This window comes from Dermacentor silvarum, chromosome 7 (assembly GCF_013339745.2).
Source record: "Dermacentor silvarum isolate Dsil-2018 chromosome 7, BIME_Dsil_1.4, whole genome shotgun sequence".
NCBI classification, from domain to species: Eukaryota; Metazoa; Arthropoda; class Arachnida; order Ixodida; family Ixodidae; genus Dermacentor; species Dermacentor silvarum.
This window is the reverse complement of record NC_051160.1, coordinates 161,308,588-161,332,535: the sequence shown is the minus strand read 5'-3', so window position 1 is coordinate 161,332,535 and position 23,948 is coordinate 161,308,588. Positions and strand designations below refer to the sequence as shown.

At 45.6% G+C, this 23,948-nt stretch overlaps 1 protein-coding gene across 1 annotated transcript in view; it reads right to left on the bottom strand.

Annotated features, from left to right (window-relative positions):
* The window catches only part of LOC119458628 (cytochrome P450 4c3), a 136,555-nt gene that overhangs the window by 65,914 nt on the left and 46,693 nt on the right, over positions 1 to 23,948 (bottom strand). Inside the window, exons 2-7 of the mRNA XM_037720474.2 lie at positions 23,022 to 23,306; positions 22,147 to 22,259; positions 20,972 to 21,057; positions 12,665 to 12,858; positions 12,512 to 12,581; positions 5,435 to 5,561 (exon numbers count right to left, since the gene is read on the bottom strand). Of these exons, the coding sequence (XP_037576402.1) occupies positions 5,435 to 5,561; positions 12,512 to 12,581; positions 12,665 to 12,858; positions 20,972 to 21,057; positions 22,147 to 22,259; positions 23,022 to 23,298 (867 nt within the window). The 5' untranslated portion in view covers positions 23,299 to 23,306. The remainder of the gene's footprint in view (positions 1 to 5,434; positions 5,562 to 12,511; positions 12,582 to 12,664; positions 12,859 to 20,971; positions 21,058 to 22,146; positions 22,260 to 23,021; positions 23,307 to 23,948) is intronic.

The following is a 23,948-nucleotide window of genomic DNA, read 5'->3' as shown; positions in this document are numbered from 1 at the left end:
TCCAAGTGCCAACGCCGCAAGAGCCCACCACACAAGAAAACAGGGCCGCTCCAACCATTGCCTTGTTCATCCCGGCGTTTTGACCGTATCGGCATTGATTTGTACGGCCCTCTACCGTACATCCCAGATGGAAACCTCTGCGTCATCGTCGCTATGGACCATCTCACGCACTACGCCGAAACTTAAGCACTTCCGGCGGCCACGTCACGTGAAGTCGGCTTGTTCATCCTTCACAACCTTGTTCTTTGACACGGTGCGCCTCGGTGACCGTGGTCGTTCATTCGTTCGAAGCTGTAAAAGCTCTCATCCGCGAATGCAACACTGTCCATAGAACTACAAGCGCATATCATCCGCAACCCAATGGTATGACTGAACGCTTTAATCGCACTCTCGGCGACATGCTCGCCATGTACGTTTCCGCTGACCACACTAACTGGGACCGCATCGTTCCCTTTGTTAAGTATGTTTGTAATGGCGCCACTCAGTCTACCACGGTAGTAGTCTCTTCCTTCTTTCTTCTTTATGGTCGCGAACCTTCCTCGTTGGTGGACACGATTCTTTTGTATCGCCCCGACGCTTCAGAATCTGCGACTCTATCCGAAGCCGCCTATGCCAAAGAATGTCGTCAGATCGCACGCTCACTTACCGCGCAAGACCAGGCCAGCCAGAAACATAGTCGGGACGCAAGCTTATTTTTTCCATCATATTCACCTGGAGCGCTGGTATGGTTCCGCGTTCCCTCCTCTACTCCCGGTGTTTCTACAAAGTTCACCTCAAACTATGATGGCCCTTGCCGGGTTCTACAATAGACGTCCCCGGTCAACTACGTCATAGAGCCTATTCAGCCATCTACGGACCAACAGTGTCGCGCACGTGAACCTGTTCATGAATGTCGACTGACTGAAGCCGCACTACGACCCACCAGTGCTGCCTGTTCCATAGGTCTCCAGGATGGCTCTCTTTTCGCCGGGGAGCGATTGTAAGGACAGATATGAGCGCCAGCAGAAGACAAAGAAGAAGACGGTTGTTGTTGATGCTCACGCTCGCTCCGCTTGGCTATTGTCTGTTTCTGTGCATTCACATGAACTCCGAGCGCATCTAACCTTAAACGCGTACTATCAGAATATTTTGTCGGAGCTGGAAGTCAACCAAAGATAGGTAGGCAGATTGGCTTTGTGAGCCCACGGCAAAACCACAAATGAGGCAGTGCAGGCTGACATGAGTTGGGCCTCGTTAGAAGTCAAGAAGCGCAAAGCAAAATTAGTTTTGAAGAAAGACTCAGGAACATGGATGAAAATAAATGGGTTGCTAAAGTGTACAAGTATCTGTACCCGGAAAGCATGGGCACAGAATGGAGGAAGAGGTCAATAATGTTGTCAACCAAGTACAGGGTAATCGAAAGTGTAAATAGACAACTGGGATTCATCAAAAAGAAAGTGAGAGAAACAGAAACAGTGAATTGGATGCAAAGAATGCAAACAAGAAAGACCATGGAGGTTTACAAGAATGAGAAGAAAGAAATTAGAAGGGAAAATCTGTACGATAACACAAAGGGCAGTGCTTTGCTCTTTGAGGCTCGAGCTGGTTGACTAAAGAGAAAAGCATACCGGAGCAAATATTCTCATCAAGATGAGGCATGTGTATGCTGCATCAAAAATCCGGAGACCACTTAGCACATCCTGATGGAATGCGAAGGGATTCACCCAGTGAGGCCCGTAGGTAACGTACACCTTCCAGAAGCGCTTGCTTTTAATGTGGACGGTGGCATCAACCGGCCAGCAGTCGAGATAAGCAAGAGTCGTTTAGAGTATTGGTGGAAACAAAGCAGGGAAGAGATTGATACGACCGGATCAGTTACAGGCATAGGTAGCGATAAATGTTAGAGAAATTTTGAGGTTGAGAAAAACGATTAAGCAGAGGTGTACAGAAATACTAGAATGAAAAGCATGTACAGAGCGGTCCACTGTTAAAGGAAACACCGGAGCGCGTGGCTTCTGCTCCGCGCCACCGCTGGCCGCCGGCTGCAACAAATTTTGCGCAAGAGCAGTGGGCGGTGTGGGCGGTGCTACTTGGTCGTCTGCTAGCGTCCGCTGCCACGCTTCGGATAGTAGCGAAGCAAGCCGATCACGCCCTTTTAACGTTTGCCTGTAAATCCATGGTCACACTCTGATAGCCAGCTGTTGCAAAGCTAAGAGAAAATTAGACGAGGGAAAGTACTAACTCGCAGGTATTTTCGCCGTTTAAACTTACAAGAAAACATAATTTCTTTTTTACGGACGTCTCCTTGCGGCACAGCTATATTAGATACTACTTCGTGTGCCCATCTCATTTGTACTAATGTATATTCGAGTCGCTGCAGTGCGTCGAGTGAACAAAGAATCCAAGCGCATGTAAAGAGCATATTAAATTATAAAGAGCGATCACTCGAGCTATTGTTAAGAGCACAGTCAGCATTTTTTGAAGCGGTTTTGAAGACAACAAATCTTTTTGAAAACCGAAGGCGAACAAATGATGGCAGCGTCATTGTGGCTGATGTTGAGGACATTAATCTGTCTATAAATCATTCCAGTCACTTTCCTTCCAAATCGTCTTTACCGCGCAGCGAAAACGTCACCCTCGATAAATAAATGGAAACAATATTTCGCATGTCTACACGAATATACTAAACTCGTAAGACGCTCTAAAAATTTTTTTTATAAAGATATGTTACATCTTGTGCGCGTTAACGCCCAAATTTTTGGAATATTCTAAACCCAAAAAATCGCTCTTTTAATATGTCTTTAACCAATCCTGATGGGTCACATGTTCCCCACGAGGAACGCTCTGATATAATGAATACGCCCTTCACGTCAATTTTCACTTGCGAGCCAAATGGTGGTGCACCTGTAGTACCAAGATCGGGATTTACCCAGATTCCTCCTGTCATTGTTACTTCCAATGATATATTTAATCTAAATAACAAGTTTAAAATATCGTGCTCCCGGACCTGACAATATTCCTGCCACAACTCTAAAGGCTACTAATCCCGTTTCTAGTCGCATCCTACAGGTAATATTTACGCAGTCTATCTCTGAGGGTTCTGTTCCAAAGGACTGGATAACGGCGAAGGTTGTACCAGTATTCAAGACCGGAAATCAATGCGACCCTTCTGACTATCGCCCCATCTCAATAACTAGTGTAGCCTGCAAGCTTCTGGAGCACTTCATATATTCACACACAGCACAACACCTCGATGTTAACTCATGTTTTTATCGCAAACAACACGGCTTTCCTCCTGGGTTATCCTGTGAAACGCAACTTTTTGAATTTACTACTGACCTTCATCTTAACTTACATTCTTCCTTTCAGACTGACGTCATATACATCGATTTCTCGAAAGCATTTGATCGCAAGCATTTGATCGCGTCGCTCACAAACGACTTACCAATAAACTCGCGGCACTCAATCTCAACCCAATAATCTTATCGTGGATAAAGTGCTTCTTAACAAACCGAACGCAGTTTACTGTCATAGGAGGTCAGCATTCTTTAACAACAAAAGTAACACCCGGTGTCCCGGGTGTTACTAGGCTCGGTTCTTGGCCCGTTGCGTTTCCTAATATTCATCAACGACATACCTAACGGAATTTCGTCTACTATCCGTCTATTCGCAGATGACTGCGTGCTTTACCGATGCATCAATAACCACCAAGATCACGTACATCTGCAGAATGACTTAAAACTAATTGAAAACTGGTGCTCAAAGTGGATGATGAAGCTTAATATTTCGAAATGTAAATTTATGCATGTGTCTCGAAAATGTTCTAATTCCAATTATACATACTCGTTGCACTCGACACCGGTATCGCAAGTAAAGGAATACCGGTACCTAGGCGTATCAATTACTACAAAACTAACCTGGGTAGAACACATAACAAAGGTTGTAGCAGATACGTCGAGGTCACTGGGATTCATCAGAAAGAATCTATCTTTGTCACCACCCTCTTTAGACAACTGGCCTACGAAACATGCGTACGCACAAAGCTTGAATATGCTGCATGTATTTGGAACCCCCATCGAGTTTACGTCATTAACACGATGGAAGCAGTCCAAAACCGCGTAGCACAATGTATATGTTCTAATTATGACTACAAGCACATCATCAGTAAAATAAAAAAAAGCTCGATCAGTCTCTCTTCCCTAGCATACCAACGTCGAATTGCCCTACTTTGTTTATTTCACAGGTTATACTACACGTTTCCGCATTTACATGGATCGCGCCTTCTCCCGCCGATCCGCACTTCTCGACATCATTTCAATTCACTGAGCGTTCAGCGTCTCCACGCTTCTACTAACGCCTTTAACAACTCGTTCTTGCCTGTTGCGATAGCGGAATGGAATAAACTACCCGAACTGGTCGTCCTTGAATGTGATCACATAAAATTTCGTGATTTATTATCCACACAACCTATATAATCCTTGTATTAACGACAGCTCGCCTTTCTTTCTTCCTGTTTGTTTGTTTGTTTAAATCATGCTTTTTTTAATTTTTATCCTGTGTACCAAATGTTCTTGAACTGTGTTTCGCTCCGCTGTGTGTATGTTGTGTAGTATGCTTCTTCTAGTAAGTCTTAGTGATCCTTGTTAAACCGTCTACCCTTTTTTGTTTTTAACAGCTGTTTATTAATTGAATGACTTCTCATGTGCTTTACCCGCTTATATTGTGAACACTGACCAGCTTTAGTGTATTTTCTATGTGCACCCCCCCCCCCCCCCTTCCTTATGTAATACCCCAAGCAGGGGCGTTTAAGGGAACAATAAATGATGATGATGATAATGATGAGAAGGAAAGCGGCTGCTTTCATATACGAATAATTCGAGGTGCTTGCTTCGCCACGATCCGAAGCGCGGCAGCAGACGGTAGCAGACGACGAAAGAGCACCGCCCACACCACTCACTGCGCCTGCGCGACGCTCATTGCAGCCGTCGGCATGCGGTGGCTCCAAGCAGACGCAACGCGCTCCGGTGTTCCCGTTAACAGTGGACCCCTCTGTACAGTGTACCTGAGTAACTCAAGCTGGCTAGGTGACTATTTGTCACCACCCGGTTTCAAAGGGGACGCCGAGAAATTATCGTCGTCATCATCATAATCATCGCCACACGATAGAGGAGCCCGGCTACATGCACGCCTCATGCGGTGGTGGTGGCAGTACTGTATGCCGCTACGCACGTTGCTTCAATGCTAATCGCATTAACGTCGCGCTTAATAACGTCTGCTGTCGGGCTAGTTGGTACGTGACTAGAAATTGTTCTAGGCGCAAAAAAAAAAAATGGACACGGACGACAGTCGCCAGTCCGTGTCTTTTATTCTGTCGTCCGTGTTTAATTTATTTTGCGCCTAAAACCATTTCGAGCTTAACAGTGAGATTGGTTCTGCGGGAATTGTGTTTACGCACCTTGCGCGTAAAGGAATGCAACGTGTCGAGACAGCGAGCGTACTCTCGGCCCATTGAAGTGAATCCGTATATGAAGTCCACTTGAAGTAGCGGCCTGAACACTCGCTCCACGAACAGCTCGCCCATTCTGCAAAAGCGTGGTGGCAACTGGTGTGAGGTGAACTTGCTATTCCGTGGTGAATCACTGTGACAACGACAGTTGCCGATAGTGCATTGGAAAGAACGACAGTATTGTGTAAGAGTTACTTCTGGTCATTGTAAAATCCTGGAACTTACACTTTAGAAGCTGGTTTTACAGCTTTGATATCCATGGTCCTGCAATAAAACATACTAACGATGACAAAACTACTACGGATTATGCGTAGCTCTCTTCTTAGGGAATCAATGCACTTCTCCGAGTGTGCAAGGGCCGGGCATCCGTCGCAACATTGTAAGCCAGGTACTTTTGTGATGTCAGAATTCTTGTGCAACTTCATTTTCGTCTGCATTCTTACGGTGGTGTTGCACGTATTAGTAGAGATGATCAGTTTCGTGGAACCAAAAATGAAACAATGAGAACTTCGAGCTTTAGAATTTTCATTGCATCCGATTATAGTGACCGAAGTGGTTTTGGCGCTGCGCTGCTAAGCCTGAAGGCGCGATTTCAAATCCCGGCCACGGCGGTCGCATTTAGGTGGGGGCGAAACGTAAAAACGCTCGTGCATGGTGCTTTGGGTGCACGTTAAGGAACACCAGGATGTCAAAACTTACCTGGAGTTCCCACTTAGGCGGGCCTCATCTACTATACGTTTTAGAGATCAGTGCGTAAAACCCCATATTTAATTTTATTGCGATAGCAATTATATGGACACTCAAAGGCAGATTTCTGCCGTCGGCGTCGCCGTCGCCGTGAGGTTCCGTATGACGTCAATGGAGATGAAATCGTCGCCGCGCACCGAATGCTCTATGTGCGAGTGAAAGGGAGCGAGGGGCGCGCGCTTTCACGGGGAGTGAACGCACGGGGGAGAACAAACGCGCGTTCTGCGCCGTGCTCCCTTAAGGGCTGCAGAAGTAGGCGCCTCTTTCCTCCTTTACAATCACCGTATATGTAGAGCAAACGCGCCTTCTTCCGACGCGCAAGAGGCTGTGGGGGAGGGGGGGAGGGGGAGGGAAGGGAGGCGACGTTTAGCTGCGGCACGAAGTGCCTATTTATATCAGAGGCTCCGGCAACAGTCACCAACGCCGCACGCATTTTGAGCGAACGCGGGCAAAACGCCGACGGCGTCGACAACAGTTCTGCGTGTTGCCGGTGCTGCTGCATGTCCAAGTTTATACAGCTGATAAAGCTAATATTATTGCGATAGCAATTATATGGACACTCAAAAGCAGATTTCTGCCGTCGGCGTCGCCGTCGCCGTCGCCGTTGCCGTTGCCGTTGCCGTCGCCGTCGCCGTCGCCGTGAGGTTCCGTATGACGTCAACGGAGATGAAATCGTCGCCGCGCGCCGCCGAACGCTGTATATGCAAGTGAAAGAGCGCGAGGGACGCGCGCTTTCACGGGGAGTGAACGCACGGCGGAGAACAAACGCGCGTTCTGCGCTGTGATCCCTTAAGGGCTGCAGAAGTAGGCGCCTCTTTCCTCCTTTACAATCACCGTATATGTAGAGCAAACGCGCCTTCTTCCGACGCGCAAGAGGCTGTGGGGGAGGGGGGGAGGGGCAGGGAAGGGAGGCGACGTTTAGCTGCGGCACCAAGTGCCTATTTATATCAGAGGCTCCGGCAACAGTCACCAACGCCGCACGCATTTTGAGCGAACGCGGGCAAAACACCGGCGGCGTCGACAACAGTTCTGCGTGTTGCCGGTGCTGCTGCATGTCCAAGTTTATACAGCTGATAAAGCTGCTATCATTACTCCGTATAGCTCTCTTCAAATTTGCTATCGCAGTTGATGCTTCGCCTTTCAGGTGAAACTGCGACAACTTTTCATTACTCCGTATAGCTCTCTACATATTTGCTATCGCAATTGATGCTTCGCCTTTCAGGTGAAACTGCGACAACTTTTTTATTGCGATAGCAATTATATGGACACTCAAAAGCAGATTTCTGCCGTCGCCGTCGCCGTCGCCGTCGCCGTCGCCATGAGGTTCCGTATGACGGCAATGGAGATGAAATCGTCGCCGCGCGCCGAACGCTCTATGTGCGAGTGAAAGGGCGCGAGGGGCGCGCGCTTTCACGGGGAGTGAACGCACGGCGGAGAACAAACGCGCGTTCTGCGCCGTGCTCACTTAAGGGCTGCAGAAGAAGGCGTCTCTTTTATTGCGATAGCAATTATATGGACACTCAAAAGCAGATTTCTGCCGTCGGCGTCGCCGTCGCCGTCGCCGTGAGGTTCCGCATGACGTCAATGGAGATGAAATCGTCGCCGCGCGCCGCCGAACGCTGTATGTGCGAGTGAAAGGGCGCGAGGGACGCGCGCTTTCACGGGGAGTGAACGCACGGCGGAGAACAAACGCGCGTTCTGCGCTGTGCTCCCTTACGGGCTGCAGAAGTAGGCGTCTCTTTCCTCCTCTACAATCACCATATATGTAGAGTAAACGTACCTTCTTCCGACGCGGGAAAGGCTGTGGGGGAGGGGGGGGGAGAGGCAGGGAAGGGAGGCGACGTTTAGCTGCAGCACCAAGTGCCTATTTATATCAGAGGCTCCGGCAACAGTCACCAACGCCGCACGCATTTTGAGCGAACGCGGGCAAAACGCCGGCGGCGTCGACAACAGCTCTGCGTGTTGCCGGTGCTGCTGCATGTCCAAGTTTATACACCTGATAAAGCTGCTATCATTACTCCGTATAGCTCTCTTCAAATTTGCTATCGCAATTGATGCTTCGCCTTTCAGGTGAAACTGCGACAACTTTTCCTCCTTTACAATCACCGTATATGTAGAGCAAACGCGCCTTCTTCCGACGCGCGAGAGGACGTGGGGGAGGGGGGGGAGGGGGAGGGAAGGAAGGCGACGTTTAGCTGCGGCACCAAGTGCCTATTTATATCAGAGGCTCCGGCAACAGTCACCAACGCCGTACGCATTTTGTACGAACGCGGGCAAAACGCCGACGGCGTCGACAACAGTTCTGCGTGCTGCCGGTGCTGCTGCATGTCCAAGTTTATACAGCTGATAAAGTTAATATCATTACTCCGTATAGCTCTCTACAAATTTGCTATCGCAATTGATGCTTCGCCTTTCAGGTGAAACTGCGACAACTTTTTTTTAGGCACTATCTTCATAAGAGTCGAAGAAGGTCGCGGCTTTTCCTTGTGATTTTACTTCCTGTGGTTGGCTACACACCTGAAAAATCGACTGTTCGCTGAAATACCACGCACATAACATCATCTCCTTGTACAATCAGCCAGAGTTCTAACAATATCACAAGGGCGCCAGCCTTTCTGATGGCCAGCGCGTTATAATGGCGAGAAGTGGCAAGATTCGCGATATAGGGGCGATAGTTCGCGCATGCGCACAGAGCACACTCAATTGCGGGAGTCTCCTGCGACGACGTTCAGTCCAGGAGGACAGACGCCCTGCCAGATTTATCCACTCAATCCTGCTTCCCAAAAATTGAGCGAAACGGAGCACGTCTACGAGTAAGATGGGACATCTGCGATCCGCCTTACAATTTCTTTTATTACAGGAGATGCGCTTGCGGCAGTGAAGATAAAGAGATTCGCGGCAGAACTACTCAACCTTGTGTTGATATCTTTGTCAGGGACAGCTCCCGTATTACGACGAGAGACCCGCTGCAGATTTAAGTGATGAATGTGTCCGTCAGCCACTATGGTGGACCTTTCAAATGAAGCGGCGCAGTTACTCAGCATTAAAGTGCATTCAGTCACAAAGACACGACGTGCTTGACCTTGTAGGTAGGTAGGTACAACTTTATTCGACAAAAGGTGCAGAAATGCATGACTGCGCCACAGTACGATGAGAGGCTCGCTTACTCAATTGCTCGCTATAACATGGCGCGTACGCAGAACGGGGCATTGGTCAAGGGAGCAGGGGAGACTAGAGCACTGCACGGGCCGATGTTTTCAGCCCGGGCACTGCCCGGGCCCGATTTTACGTTAGGCGGCCCGCCCGAGCTCGACCAAATGTTTTATGGCGAGACCCGGGCCCGGCCCGGGCCCGGAAATAATCTACATTACCCGCCCGGCCCGGCCCGCCACCCCTTCACCTTAGGCCCGAGCCCGGCTCGAAACGGGCCCTAACCCGGCCCGAGACGGAAAAAGACATGTTTTTGAGAGTCGAGACGCGCGAGGATAACTCGCTGCACGTTACATGCACACCACCAGAAAGTCTGAGCCCGGCCCGGCCCCGCGTCAAAAACCCGAGGCCGGCCCGGACCCGGGTCAAAAAACACATTCCGCTCCCGAGCCCGGCCCGAGCCCCTGAAAAAACTGTCCTACCCGGCCCGGCCCGGCCCGTGGGCCGGGCCGGGTAGGACAGTTTTGCGGCGAAGAACTGTTAAAACGAACTGTTAAAACGAATTAAAGAACTGAAGAACGGCGAAGAACTGTTGAAACATGACCAACCTGGGTCGACTATGAAGCCGGTACAACGCCGCAAAGTTTCTACGCAGCACTAGCTGCTACGATGAAAGTACATATTGGGGCAAGTGGGCCGATCCCGATCAGGAACCCAGCGCCCTAAAGCTCGAGCGGTAAGCAAAGAAGACGAGCAAGGGACACGAGACGCACGCGTCTCAAAGAGCTGGCTCGCTTTGGAACGAGAGAAGTATGCGTGCAATCATGACTTATTGTTTAAAGCACCAGACGACTGCGTTCAACGGCAGAGGTTCGATTACACCATCGAGCACACATTATTTTAATTAGGCGATACAGGAATCTACCTATCACAATGTGCCCAGAATGAGGAAAAAATGTATTGCACTGAAATGCGAAGTAATAAGCGCGCTCGGGGTATCATTAGGTATTCACATGAACGATGACACTTCACGGGTTCCAACAAAGGCAGGGAGTGTGCCGTCCTCAAGGGAAGAGCGTACTAGAGAACGCTCGCACTTAAGAATTCTTTTGATCATGTGTTGTGTTTGTATACTTTGGCCGTTCGCTCCATTTCTTGTCGTTATAAGGAGCTGACATAGCGTGAGGTCGACACTCGCGCGATATTGTTAAAAATCTGGCTGATCGTACGAGGACAGAGTGACCAGGGGAATGTTAGAAATTAGGCCTTGTTTGTATGGCATGATGTAAGGAATATTGCAAATAAAGAATTGCAGTGAACAAGTTGCATCTTTGCTCGGGCGGTGTCTTCATTTGCGTTGTTTTTAGCAAAGCGACCACCTTGTCATGTACTGCATTAGTTTGCGTAATTACATTATATGAAGATACAACGTCATGTGTCGGGTAGTTATGTATTGTTCATGATGTGTACTCTGTAGCACGACCAAAAAACAAGTCACGGTGGAAATAAACGCTTGTGCTTTCGCGTCTCTTGTTTTTTTCTTTAAGTTGTGCGAAAAAGTACACATGATGAGTTTTGTAGGTGGCTACCGCCTGGATTGCGACCTAATGTCGCGCCGCTTGAAATATACTTCACCTGCTCTTCGTCTTGCCAGTTATGACAAACTGGTCTCGTACAAGCTAGCGCCAATTCCCACGAAAGCTTGGTGCAGTATGATTTTGCCATTTACACAAGGTATCACATGACTGTGACTTCCAATCAATTTTTTTTCATTTATCTTGCTTTATGAGATTTTAGATAAATTGAAACGCTTTCCAACAGAATTTTTATTGAATTATTTATTCATACACCCACTGAAGTGAGACATTTTCAATGAGAAAAATTTTGATATATCAAACTAAATATAAGAACAGACAGAACTGTTGTTTAAAAGCAATGCACAAAATAAGTACGGAAGAAATAGAGTCAGCTACACGAACAGAGCAGCAATCAGCGAAACAAAGAGCTTTGCTTACTTCAGACTGTGCCTGATTTTGAGATTATTTGAAGCGAACCCAATTAAACACGGGCGCCTATAATCACCTATACAAAATAAACTGAGAAACAAAGAACAAATGAAATATACCAAGGCAGGCCATGCGGCACAATGGCTTGAAAGGCTGGTCGCACTGAGTTGCAAAAGAATAAATAAATACGGCATGGAACAAGAAATTAGATCTATACATAATCTCACAGCCCTTCAAGAAAATCTTCACGGATTACTACGTGCATGACGTCACAGGTAAGCTGATTTCATAAATAATCGCGTGCGGAAAAATTTTTTTTGAAACTGGCATTGCGCGCTGGGATTTCCTTTATTTTTTGCATATGGTCGCAGCGATGGTATGTACGAACTGTCTTAGATATCCACAATGGATCCACAATGAATCCAGGTGTGCACACAATGGATGTAAGTACTACAGATTCTCTCAAGAGTTAGTAATCCACAACGTAACAGACGTAGACAATGAAGGACGGTTACAGGGACATACAGAAGTACTTCTAAGAAATGCCAATATTTACACACCAGAAACCCATGGATTGACGCCGTATGAAATTGTGATTTTTATTTTTTGTATCATTAATAAATTATATTTATTCCGCGTCCGCAAGGCAGATACCTTGCTGATTGTGTCGCTTATCTTCCGATATTAAGGCTTTTGCTTGTATTATTTGACGCGTGCACTTGTGGAAGCTGATCTAGGTATACTCTTAAGAGCGCTGCACATTCGTTATGATGAAGTTCCTGTATAAGGCGTCATCAGCTCTAAGACGTGAAAATGTACGTGAGGGGTAATACAGTGATTATATATTGTTTTAATTTAAAATAATAACATCAACACATGATGTCTGTCTGCAGTACATCCCTGTTAATTTCGCGAAGAGCAGTGGAAGTGTTCATTTTGGCGTAAATGTTCGAGCGTAAACTTGCATACGATGCACAGATCCTTTTGTCTTTTTCAAATAATAACAGACGATGCAAAAGTATTTCCGTGTGCCCCCACTGCGTGTCACTTCACCACCTTCACTTCACGATCTGCGTGCGCTTAATAAGAATGGACGGTTCAGCCAGCCGTTCCCGACGCTTACCTGTTCACTGCTGCTACGTACGGGCTGTTTTCGTTGCTCTGTGCAGAAATGGTCGTTCCCATGATGGTTTCTGAAGGTAGGTGAAAATAAGGGTATATATAACCTTTCTGTGGGTTATAAGTGATAACAATGTTCGTTCAGTGAAAGGCTCACCACAGATGATGTCCAGAGTGCAGAGCGTTATCAGCGGCACGACATCAAACTTTTTGCCCAGGCGGGACAAATTGGCCAGCTTGTTAGCGAGGACCATGGACTCCGAGTTTATGGTTGGCATGAAGTCCTCCAGAATTCGAAAGTGGAACGACGGCGTGAACAGACGCCGCCTCGTGCGCCATTTTTCTCCTGTGCTGCAAAGTGGGATAGAAAGGGGAAACGGAGAACAAGGATGTCGTAGGAGCGGGAAGAAGAGGGGAAATGAGTGGTTTGACAGTGTTGCGGAGGAGAAAATGACGATATTCAAGCTAGCAGACAATCCAGTCAAGACAAACATAGCCAACTAACGGTCCTTAATTGAACTCTAAATAAATTATGGCTGAGACCTGAATTTGTCTTGCAGAATTATTTGATGGTGGGCTAGTTGGTGAACACACAAGACGGAATTAGCGCGAAAATTCGGAACTCAGGAGAGAGGCGACAGAATGTGGACCAAAGACGGATCCCAAGATCAAAAATGTGGTGTCATTGACTGAATGACATTCAGCTAATTATTATTGAAAAAGAAGGTGGCTTTGTGGCGACACCGGCTTCTATCATCAGCAGAAAGGTTAACCAGGTCATCGGCAAGAACTCACTGTGGCATGGATGTAAAATCTGAGAAGGTAAAGAGCCGTGCAGTAGGCTTGCGGCAAGAATTATGACTTACTAAACTATCGAAATCGGTCAAAGGTTGTAAACAAAATACTCTTGACATGTTTTTCACTGCAATAACCCACAGGCTGGACGATTATTATTCAGAACGGATGTTCGCAAGTTTTTGCAAGTCGTTTTTTACAAAAGCCGACAAAATTGTCAAACGTTGCAGACACTTTGATCGCGCAGAACACGAAGATGCAGTTTATTTTTTGCAATACTACCACGCAATCCGTTCCTCAATTTCAACGTTGAACGTCAACGTTGAAGATTTATGCTACTGCTCATTCCACACAAGCATCGGTTCACTATCATTCAGTCTGGATTAAAAAAATAATAGATGAAATAAATTTGGAATATTCCGCCCTTACGTCACTGGGAAGCTTCCGGACTTGAATTTTTGAGCATCAAATGGCGCATTGAGCGAAAAAGCCAGCGTGCGTAGCAGCGAAACGGCACCTAAATTCCCATTGGCTGCGACGTCACGCCACGTGCGCGCCTCGACGGAGCAGATGAGCGAAAGAGGACAGTGCGGGTGCGCTAGGTGATGCGTGAAGGAAGAGGGCATCGTTCGCTACGCCACGTCACTCTCGGAAGCCTGGGTTATCCGCGCCTTCTTGGTTCGCGCAAGCCTGCGTTCTAACTTCGCCTCACTAATCGCTATAAAGAAATTAATGTATAAAGGAACTGAATAAGTTCGAAAGGGAAAACATTAGAGGTAGTGAGTTTCGAACCTACGACCCCAGGCTCAGAAGCTGAGTGTCTTATCCACTGGGCTAAACCAGGCCAAGCGTCTCAACACGCTCGCTTGCCCGCGAGGAGTTCACAACTCGAAGGACCGATCAGCGGCGTTGAATTGGACATTACTGCTTTCGCATTCACAGCTCATGAAAAGTGCTTAAGGTGTCTGCGGTTTTTATTCAGGAGCTACTTTAATTTACTTCTACAGCAATCATTCTGTTCAAAAGAAAGGCGTTCGCATTGAAGTGCGTGTTGCATCCATCCTCTGCAATACTTTTCTGTCATCTGATGGCGATGCACATGAATGTGTTTGAGACGCTAACCATACTCACGAGATGTTTAGGTCCGCCGACGATCTTCTTGTTTTCATGAAACACGGTATCGTGACTTCACCTATGCTGTGAAGGAAGCTTTAGGTCTTATTAGGGACAACGGTAATTGCTTTCACATATGACCATCGCTAGAATGAATTTAAGTTTTTTATGTTGAAAACTAACAATTGAGGGTACTTATCTGAGCGAAAAACTATTTGCTGCAATACTCGTCTGCCCATTCTCCAGCAGTAAAGCGTGCGATTGCCATGACGTGTCTAGAATAGGTTTTGAAGAATCATTGTATGCATGCCGCGAGTACCAGTTTCCAGATGCCAGTATCAAGGTTCTCGACAGTTGGTTACTTCTAGCCTAATGGTTGCTGTGCCGGAGACGTGGCTACACCAGCTAGAAAGCAAACGTCAAATAAATGAGAGTTCCTCACAAGGGAAAGTGTCAAAAGTTATAATGCATTGCCTAACATTGCACGTTGCTTGCGTTACGAAAGTCTATGTTTTTTTCAGCGCCATTAAGCTTGCTCGCCTATGCAAGTACGAGTATGTCGCTTCTAGTCACAACAAGTCGGAGTGTGAAAAGAAAAAAAAATATGGGCTTTTACGTGCTAATACGACGATCTCATTATGAGGCGCGCCGTAGTGGAGGACTCCGGAATAGTTTGGATCACCTGGGGTTGTTTAACGTGCACCTAAATCTAAGTACACGGGTGTTTTCGCATTTCGCGCCCATGAAAATCCCGGCCGCCGTGGCCGGGATTCGATCCCGCTACCTCGTGCTTAGCGGCGCAACACCGTGAAAAGAAGCGTAAAAATTTGTTGAGTGTGCTGTCGGTGTTGTACGTTTAATTCCGTTCAGTTCCGTTTAATTCCGTTCAAAAACCGCCGCATTATAGTCTGAAAATGAGCAGTTAAGCGTAATACCATAATGATTGAGTGAGTGAAAACCAACATACTAAAAGGTAATGAAATGAATCTCTAGCTAGCTTCTTTGTAGCATTGACAGTGCTAATGAGTTCCAATCGCTAATCGTGCGAGAAAAACAACGAAAATTTGTGTATGTCAGTTATAGCGCTAAACGGCGTTATCTATTTTGCATGATGGTGCCGACTTAGTCGTGATGTCAGAGGTTTTGTGTATGGACCAGGACTCAAGGCCATGTTGTTGTGTTTGAGTAGAAAAAAGAAACCTAATCTTGGAGTTGGGCAACTTAGTTCAAGAAGCTGGATTTTTTGGTGTTGAGTCAGGCGCGTAGTTATGCCGTATTTAAGAAAATACGAAGCGACGGTACTAGCGCTGAGCTACGACGACTGCGGTCTCACTTTATGTGTGCACCTCTCGCCGTATCTGCTGCTGTGCGAAGGACACGGTTATTTGGAAGGAAACAAGGATGTCAGTGTGAAGCTTCAAACACCGAAGTTACCCTTAAACATAAAGCAAGACATTTCCAGAGGTTGTACTTGATAACTAGAAAGCATGACAAACAGTTATTGGAGCTCTACTGGATGGTTAAATAAGATATTGAAGAAACACATCTTTGATGACTCTAAAGTGCTTTACTTCCTAAGGACATTGAGATGGGTGCTTGAGGATACAAACGAAAGTTTGACGAGGAAAAGCGCGCTATTTCGAGCTGTATAAAAATATTTTTAATGTGTTCCTTAGCCGTCTTGTAGAGTGCTAACTTCCATTTACGTAGCATTGTAGTTCTTTCATTCATCTCGGAATCACTGACTTTACATCCTTATTGATTGATAAACACTAATCTAGACATGAATGGACGCTGTCGAAACCCACTGAGCTAGTTAGAACTGGTTCGTAATCTTCAGTGTGCACTTTGCCAGTCGTCTTTCGTTCGGGCTACATTTTGGCTTACCAAGCTTCCTCTCCGGAAAGGGTGGCCGTCTTAATATCGTGAGAGTGTTATTTATTATAAAGCAGAAGCTGTTCTTCCAATCTAGTACTGCTTTATGGCACGACGTATACATATGTTAACCGCCTCACAACTGGAATTTTCTCATTTTCTCATTTGTTTGATATTTTCCATTTTATGCTGATTTATTTACACCTTGAAAATTGTGTACCCAAGCTCTTTCCAGCTTAGAAACAATTCTTAACATTTTATTTTGTATGACCCCACTGTTCTTGTCCTACTGGATATATTTTGCATTATTAACTTTACCAAATACAAGACTATTTTTTCTGTCGTGCGGCGTATTTTTGTATAATACACATTTCTGGACAGAAGGTCCCAATTCTGCTGGGTGCTTTGGGGCAATTTTCTGTATATTCATGTACTCATGCACATTTTCACGAATTAAATAAACTGAAACAGAAATAATGCTTCGTAGGCACACTGTAGTCCACACTATTAAAGAAAATACCTGTGTGGCTAATGAGAAAAAAACCAAACAACACAACAAAGAACAGCGTACTCATGAAGAGGAGAACAGAGGCAGAGACGACACCTTAGGCAGAAGTGCCTCTCTGGCTGTCTTCGCGAGTGTGCCATTTATTTACCTTTATTCGTCAGACGCACCAATAAGCTCAAGTCTACTCTTCTAACGTGATTAACAGTGGCCGAACAAGGAATGTCGCCAACGTTCGCACAAGCGGGCGGTCTTCTTCAGGGCAGCAATAGATGCCCTTGTCGAAATGTTGGCTTCTGGGACATTGCTTGTTTCAGCATTGTTAATCATTTTAAGCCTCCATCCACTTGTAAACTTCTCGCTCTTCTAAGTGGCTGTCACTTTGCTGCTATTTTAGCTGCAAGTGCCGGCTACAACTTCGCCCACGCAGTGCACAGACGCGTGGAAACGTGCCGGCGGCATCACTGAAAAGCATAGGTCGATAAAATCTCTGGATACTTACTCATACTCACTGATTAATATTTTCAGAAAGACTTAGAATTGGTGATCTATCAGTATCTGGATACTTACTCATACTCACTCATCAACATTTTCAGAAAGACTTGGACTTGGTGATCTATTAATATCTGGATACTTACTCATCCAGATATTACATCCTCATCCAAGGCGGCGGTCAGACCTGCTACGCGGCAGAGGGTGCTAAGAACCTCTGGGTCAAGGCAGGCCGCCAATGGAAACTGAACCTGGCAACGTTCAACACGCGCACCCTCTCGAGTGAGGCTAGCTTAGCAGGACTATTTGAAGAATTATCAGGCATTTCCTGGGATATTATTGGCCTTAGTGAGGTTAGAAGAACTGGTGAGGCTTACACAGTACTGACTAACGGCCACGTCCTCTGCTACAGAGGTCTTCCAGATAAGAAAGAATCCGGGGTAGGATTTCTAGTGCATAACAACGTAGCGGGCAACATTGATGAATTCTACAGCATTAATGAAAGGGTAGCAGTCGTCGTAATAAAGCTGAATAGGAGGTACAAAATGAAGGTAGTACAAGCCTATGCCCCAACCTCTAGTCACGATGATGAAGAAATAGAACAGTTTTATGAAGATGTTGAACTAGCAATGAGAAAGGTGCAAACTCAGTATACTTTAGTCATGGGCGACTTCAATGCAAAAGTGGGGAAAAAGCAGGTTGGTGAGCAAGCCATTGGCAACTACGGCATCGATTCTAGGAATGCAAGAGGAGAGATGTTAGTAGAATTCGCGGAAAGGAATAGGCTCCGAATAATGAATACCTTCTTCAGGAAGCGCAGCAACAGGAAGTGGACCTGGAAAAGCCCTAATGGAGAAACAAGGAATGAAATAGATTTCATACTCTCTGCCGATCCAAGCATAGTGCAGGATGTAGAAGTGTTAGGTAAGGTTAAGTGCACTGACCATAGGTTAGTGAGGTCTAGGATTTCTCTCAATTTGAAGAGAGAGAGAGTGAAATTAGTCAACAGGAAACAGGCCAACCTAGAGGCAGTAAGGGTAAAAGCAGACCAATTCAGGCTGGTGCTCGCAAACAAATATGCAGCTTTAGAACAGGAAGATGAAGATAACATAGAGCTAATGAATGAAACCGTAACTAGGCTGATCTCAGAAGCAGCAATTGAAGTGGGAGGTAAGGCACCAAAGCAACCTGTAGGGAAGCTCTCCCAAGAAACAAAGGACCTAATAAAGAAACGACAAAACATGAAAGTGTCCAACTCAAGAGATCAGATAGAATTCGCTGAACTGTCAAAACTGATCAACAAGAAGAGAGTAAGGGATATTCGAAATTATAACGTGGGAAAAATTGAGGAAGCCGTAAAATATGGACGCAGCATGAAATCAGTAAGAAGAAAACTAGGCATAGGACAAGGCAAGATGTATGCACTGAAAGATAAGCATGGTAATATCATCAGCAATTTCGATGACATAGTAAAAGCAGCAGAAGAATTCTATACTGTCCTGTACAGTAGCCAAAACAGCCAAGCTTCTTCCATTCGAAATAGTGATGAACCGGATACAGAAGCTCCTTCTATAACTAGCGATGAAGTTAGAAGGGCCTTGAAAGACATGACCAGGGGAAAAGCACCTGGAGAAGATGGAATAACAGTAGATTTAATCAAAGATGGAGGAGATATCATGCTTGAAAAGCTTGCGGCCCTTTATACGCAATGCCTCACAACTTCAAGTGTACCAGAGAGCTGGAAGAACGCCAACATTATACTTATCCATAAGAAGGGAGACGTTAAAGAATTGAAGAATTACAGACCCATTAGCTTGCTTTCAGTATTGTATAAAATATTCACCAAGATAATTTCCAATAGAATCAGGACAACACTTGACTTCAGTCAACCAAGAGAACAGGCTGGCTTCAGGAAGGGATATTCTACGATGGACCATATCCATGCCATCAATCAGGTAATCGAGAAATCTGCGGAGTACAATCAACCTCTCTATATGGCTTTCATAGATTATGAAAAGGCATTCGATTCAGTAGAGATATCAGCAGTCATAGAGGCATTGCGTAATCAAGGAGTGGAGGAGGCATACGTGAATATCTTGGCAAATATCTACAAGGATTCCACAGCTACCTTGGTTCTCCACAGGAAAAGTAGAAAGATACCTATCAAGAAAGGGGTCAGGCAAGGAGACACAATTTCTCCAATGCTATTCACTGCATGCTTAGAAGAAGTATTCAAGCTCTTAGACTGGGAAGGATTAGGAGTGAGGATCGATGGCGAATATCTCAGCAACCTTCGGTTTGCAGATGACATTGTCCTATTGAGCAACAATGGAGAGGAATTACAACAAATGATTGAGGACCTTCATCGAGAAAGTGCAAGAATTGGGTTGAAGATGAATATGCAGAAGACAAAGATAATGTTCAATAGCCTGGCAAGGGAACAAGAATTCAGGATCGCCAGTCAGCCTCTAGAATCTGTAAAGGAATATGTTTATCTAGGTCAATTACTCGCAGGGGACCCTGATCATGAGAAAGAAATTTACAGAAGAATAAAATTAGGTTGGAGTGCATACGGCAGGCATTGCCAAATCCTGACTGGGAGCTTACCACTGTCGTTGAAAAGAAAAGTATACAATCATTGCATTCTACCGGTGCTAACATACGGGGCAGAAACTTGGAGGTTAACAAAGAAGCTCGAGAACAAGTTAAGGACCGCACAAAGAGCAATGGAACGAAAAATCTTAGGACTAACGTTAAGAGACAGGAAGAGAGCGGTGTGGATCAGAGAACAAACGGGGGTAGACGATATTCTAGTTGACATTAAGCGGAAGAAATGGAGCTGGGCAGGCCATGTAATGCGTAGGATGGATAACCGGTGGACCATTAGGGTTACAGAATGGATACCAAGAGAAGGGAAGCGCAGTCGAGGACGGCAGAAAGTCAGGTGGGATGATGAGGTTAGGAAATTCGCAGGCGCAAGTTGGAATACGCTAGCGCAAGACAGGGGTAATTGGAGATCGCAGGGAGAGGCCTTCGTCCTGCAGTGGACATAAATATAGGCTGATGATGATGACTTACTCATACTCACTCATCAACATTTTCAAAAACACCTGGACTTGGTTATCTATCATGATGACTGGAAAACATATCGCAAATAATTTGAACACAGGCACATCATTTGTCCTCGGCTGCTTCTTTTGTGTGTGTCCAATTATTGTTCCACTAAGCTTTCTAGTCCACACCAATGTATTTGCAGGCAATGTGCTCACTCGCACTCATGTGAACGTACATTTGTCGACACTCCCTTTCGTTTCGATTCACGACCACTCATACTGATAACACTAACTCACGTTCATAATTCCTTCCATGCACACCTACCGGCACCCACTCTCGCTCATACTTGCAGACATTAGCCCTCACTCGCAACCACTCACACTCGTCGACCCTAGCGCAAGTTCATACTGGCGTACACTTGAAATCACCGTCACTAACAATCATTGGTACCCACGTTCACTGGAACCTGCCCACTAAAGCTCAGCTTCCCTTCACCTCCACTCAACTCCATCGTTACACGCTCTATCTCATGCCTTTGAAATGAGTGCGGAGCAAGCCAATGTACTTGTGAGTGAGTGTGCCCGCATATGTGCGAGACCCAGGCGAGCTTACACTACCCAGACGCTTTACCTCGTAAGCAGTCCAGTTCCCAGCCAGCTGTGAAGGAGGTGGTACTGTTCCCCTTTAGTCAAAATCTTGTTGCTCGAAAGGACTTCCTGGAATACATTTGCATTAAGTATTATTCACAAATACTAGACGGCAAATTTCATTCAGGAGGCTACACCATTCTACCATGTTGTTGTTTTGAGCCAATCAAAGAGGCCCGTATGAGTCTTGTGAGCCAATGAAAACTTGAAAGATGGCGAATTCGACAATATGGGGGAATTTGACAGTGGACAGAATAGCACCGCAACCTTGATCCGGATTTGTATAGACAGACTTGCATCAAAACCACGTAAAGGCCAGCCAATGCTGTCTAGCTGTATTTGTCAATTGCATAACATGTACTGGTTTGTGACATGTGAACTAAGCGACAATTTTAGGTAAGCTTGAAAAGAAGCTAACAAGACAGTTATTAGAAGCTCTTTGAGTTGGGAAAAAGAAGGAAGAATGCATGAGTGGGCCGTTTAGGAAGTTACATAATATGGTTATTACTTTTTCAGACGGCAGACGTTGATAAATTGCATAGGTTGATGATTTAATTTCCTTTGCTTTTTATCGGTTGCTTTTCACTCTGACCATGAGTGCAATTGAGAATCGGTATGTGTAGAAATTCCACTTGCGAATGCCAGCCGCTGTCTGCAATTTCTTTCTTTCTTACTCTCGTGCTTGTTTTTTCTTGGGCTACATTGCAATAAAAGAGGGGGAGGGGCAGTACAGAATTACGCTAACTCTAAGGTAAACTGATGAGATACGCAGAGAGTAGTTATTGAATGGATGCGTGCTTCCTGGTTCGATAACCATTTATTTATTTATTTTATTTTACAAGTACTGCCAGCCTTGTTAACAGGTCTTAGGCAAGAGGGGGCATTTGGAACAAAACAGAAGTATGAAATAAGATCAGACAAGATAGGGGGGGGGGGGGGGGCAGACACTGAACAAGAATCTGCATAACAAACAGCACAAGGAAAACCTTTTTACAATCATGATTTGATAAGAAATTACGTTTTCGTGACACTAAGCTTGTACCTATAAGACTTACTCTATCAGCTCTCGAAATACATACGTATTCGTGCAAGTCAACAGTGTTACAAATTAGGTCCTAGTGAGTGGTTTGTGAAAAGAATCTTCGATATGTAACTTACCTCGACATATTCCGCTTTGTATAGAATCAGAAATGGCGTGAATCCAAGGTACATGAGGTACCTTCCGTATTGTTGGAACGTTGCGTGAAATCCTGAAATTGCAGCGAAAATCACTGCAAAGAAAAGAGAAGATGTCGTAGGCAGGCCGATTAGGTAGTTGACGAACAAAGACAGAATTCAGCGGTCATTGCCTTCCGTAATTAGTGCTCGAAAACGGCCACAGCGATGGCTAGTCCTTTTTCTACAATAATCGTAAAACGAATAGCCCAGTGTTACCATAGTAGTTTGCACCGCAAGCTGCTTTCACTTTGTTGTAAGGTAAAATATCGACATCTTCCTTTGGGTTTTCAGCCATATGTATTATACTTATTATATATAATTCATTTCAATGTGAATTTGGTGCATATTTTTTATAGAAATTTCAAGTTTGTAAGTGTGTTCTTGTGTGAAACTTCCCAACATCGTCTGTCGATTATACGCAGCCTTACAGGGCCACAATTCCCAAGCGTGGAAGGTATGCAGTCAGTGCTGTTGCAAGCCATAGCGCAAACTACTCTTCGCATCAATTCAATTACTGCTGGACACAGTAAGAAACGTATATGGCGGAACTTACAATTGGAAATACTTTCTGGGACGATTACTTCCAGGGATATTTTCACTTTCGCGATATTTCGTGTGACTGTAGCACCCTAAGCATCTTCGTGTATGAATGACTGCATTCCTAGCGTAGAATTAGTCTTTCCAAAATGTGGTGTGATTTTTCCCATCTGTTGCGTTACATGTGCTAAAAGTAGAGCAAAAGTGAAACTGACCTAGTAGTCCTCGCATATCAACTGTGGAGTATACTCGTCACTCTGCTTGATGCCTATACTCACTGGTACTGAACCCAACGGGTGAGTTGGGCAGATTGCAAGCCGTCTTCAAGATCCATTGATGCTGGAAAGGGAAGTGTTGCCGTATCTGCGGCAATTCGTTCAGCTCCCTGAGGGTCCTTGAGTGGATCCTCCGGAGTATCCACAGCAGCACGGCCACCACCACCACGATGCTCGCAAGAGTCAGCGCCGCTGTTCGTACAACGAAGAACAGCACTTGAGACCACCAGCTGCTGGTAGAAAGCAGGTGCCACACACCGTACGCTGAGATCCCTGGCATCGTGGCAACTAAAAAGAAAATAAAAAATAAGAAGAGCAAATTAGTGGCCTCTCAAACGCCACTGGCCATTAAAAATAACAATACGAGCTCACAAACAACCCTCACATTGGATGTCTGAAAACTTGCAATGCAAATACAGGTGGTTGTCCATGTAAAGTAAATCTAGAAACTCATATATAAACATTTGGTAACGCAGAAATTGTTTTTTTTTCTTGGACAATCACACCATCGATCTTGATTAGGTTTATTCCATTTAAGTGAAAACGTTAACATCTAGTAACTGTGGCAAGTGAATTTTCAGTTTAAGTCACAAAGAAATATGGGAAATAGCTTTGGAAATGAGAAAACTGTAGAGCAACATGAAAAGCTCCCAATACAGCTTTCTGTTGATCAATACGTGCTACATAAAAGTGTTTTTCCGAGTTTGAAAGAAGCCCGCGAATACACGCAAAATTGCTGTCTGACTGGCGGCTCGAGACACTTTGCGTGTATTCGCGGGCTTCTTTCACGAGCAGCAGAAAGCTGTATGGGGAGTTTTGTAGCGTTAGCTACACTGGCCTAGCCAATCCCGTTTCGCGCGGCACATCAAGAGCCGTGCTGCGCATGCGCAAGGATCAGTGATGTCACACGGCTTGCGCACCGGAGCCACC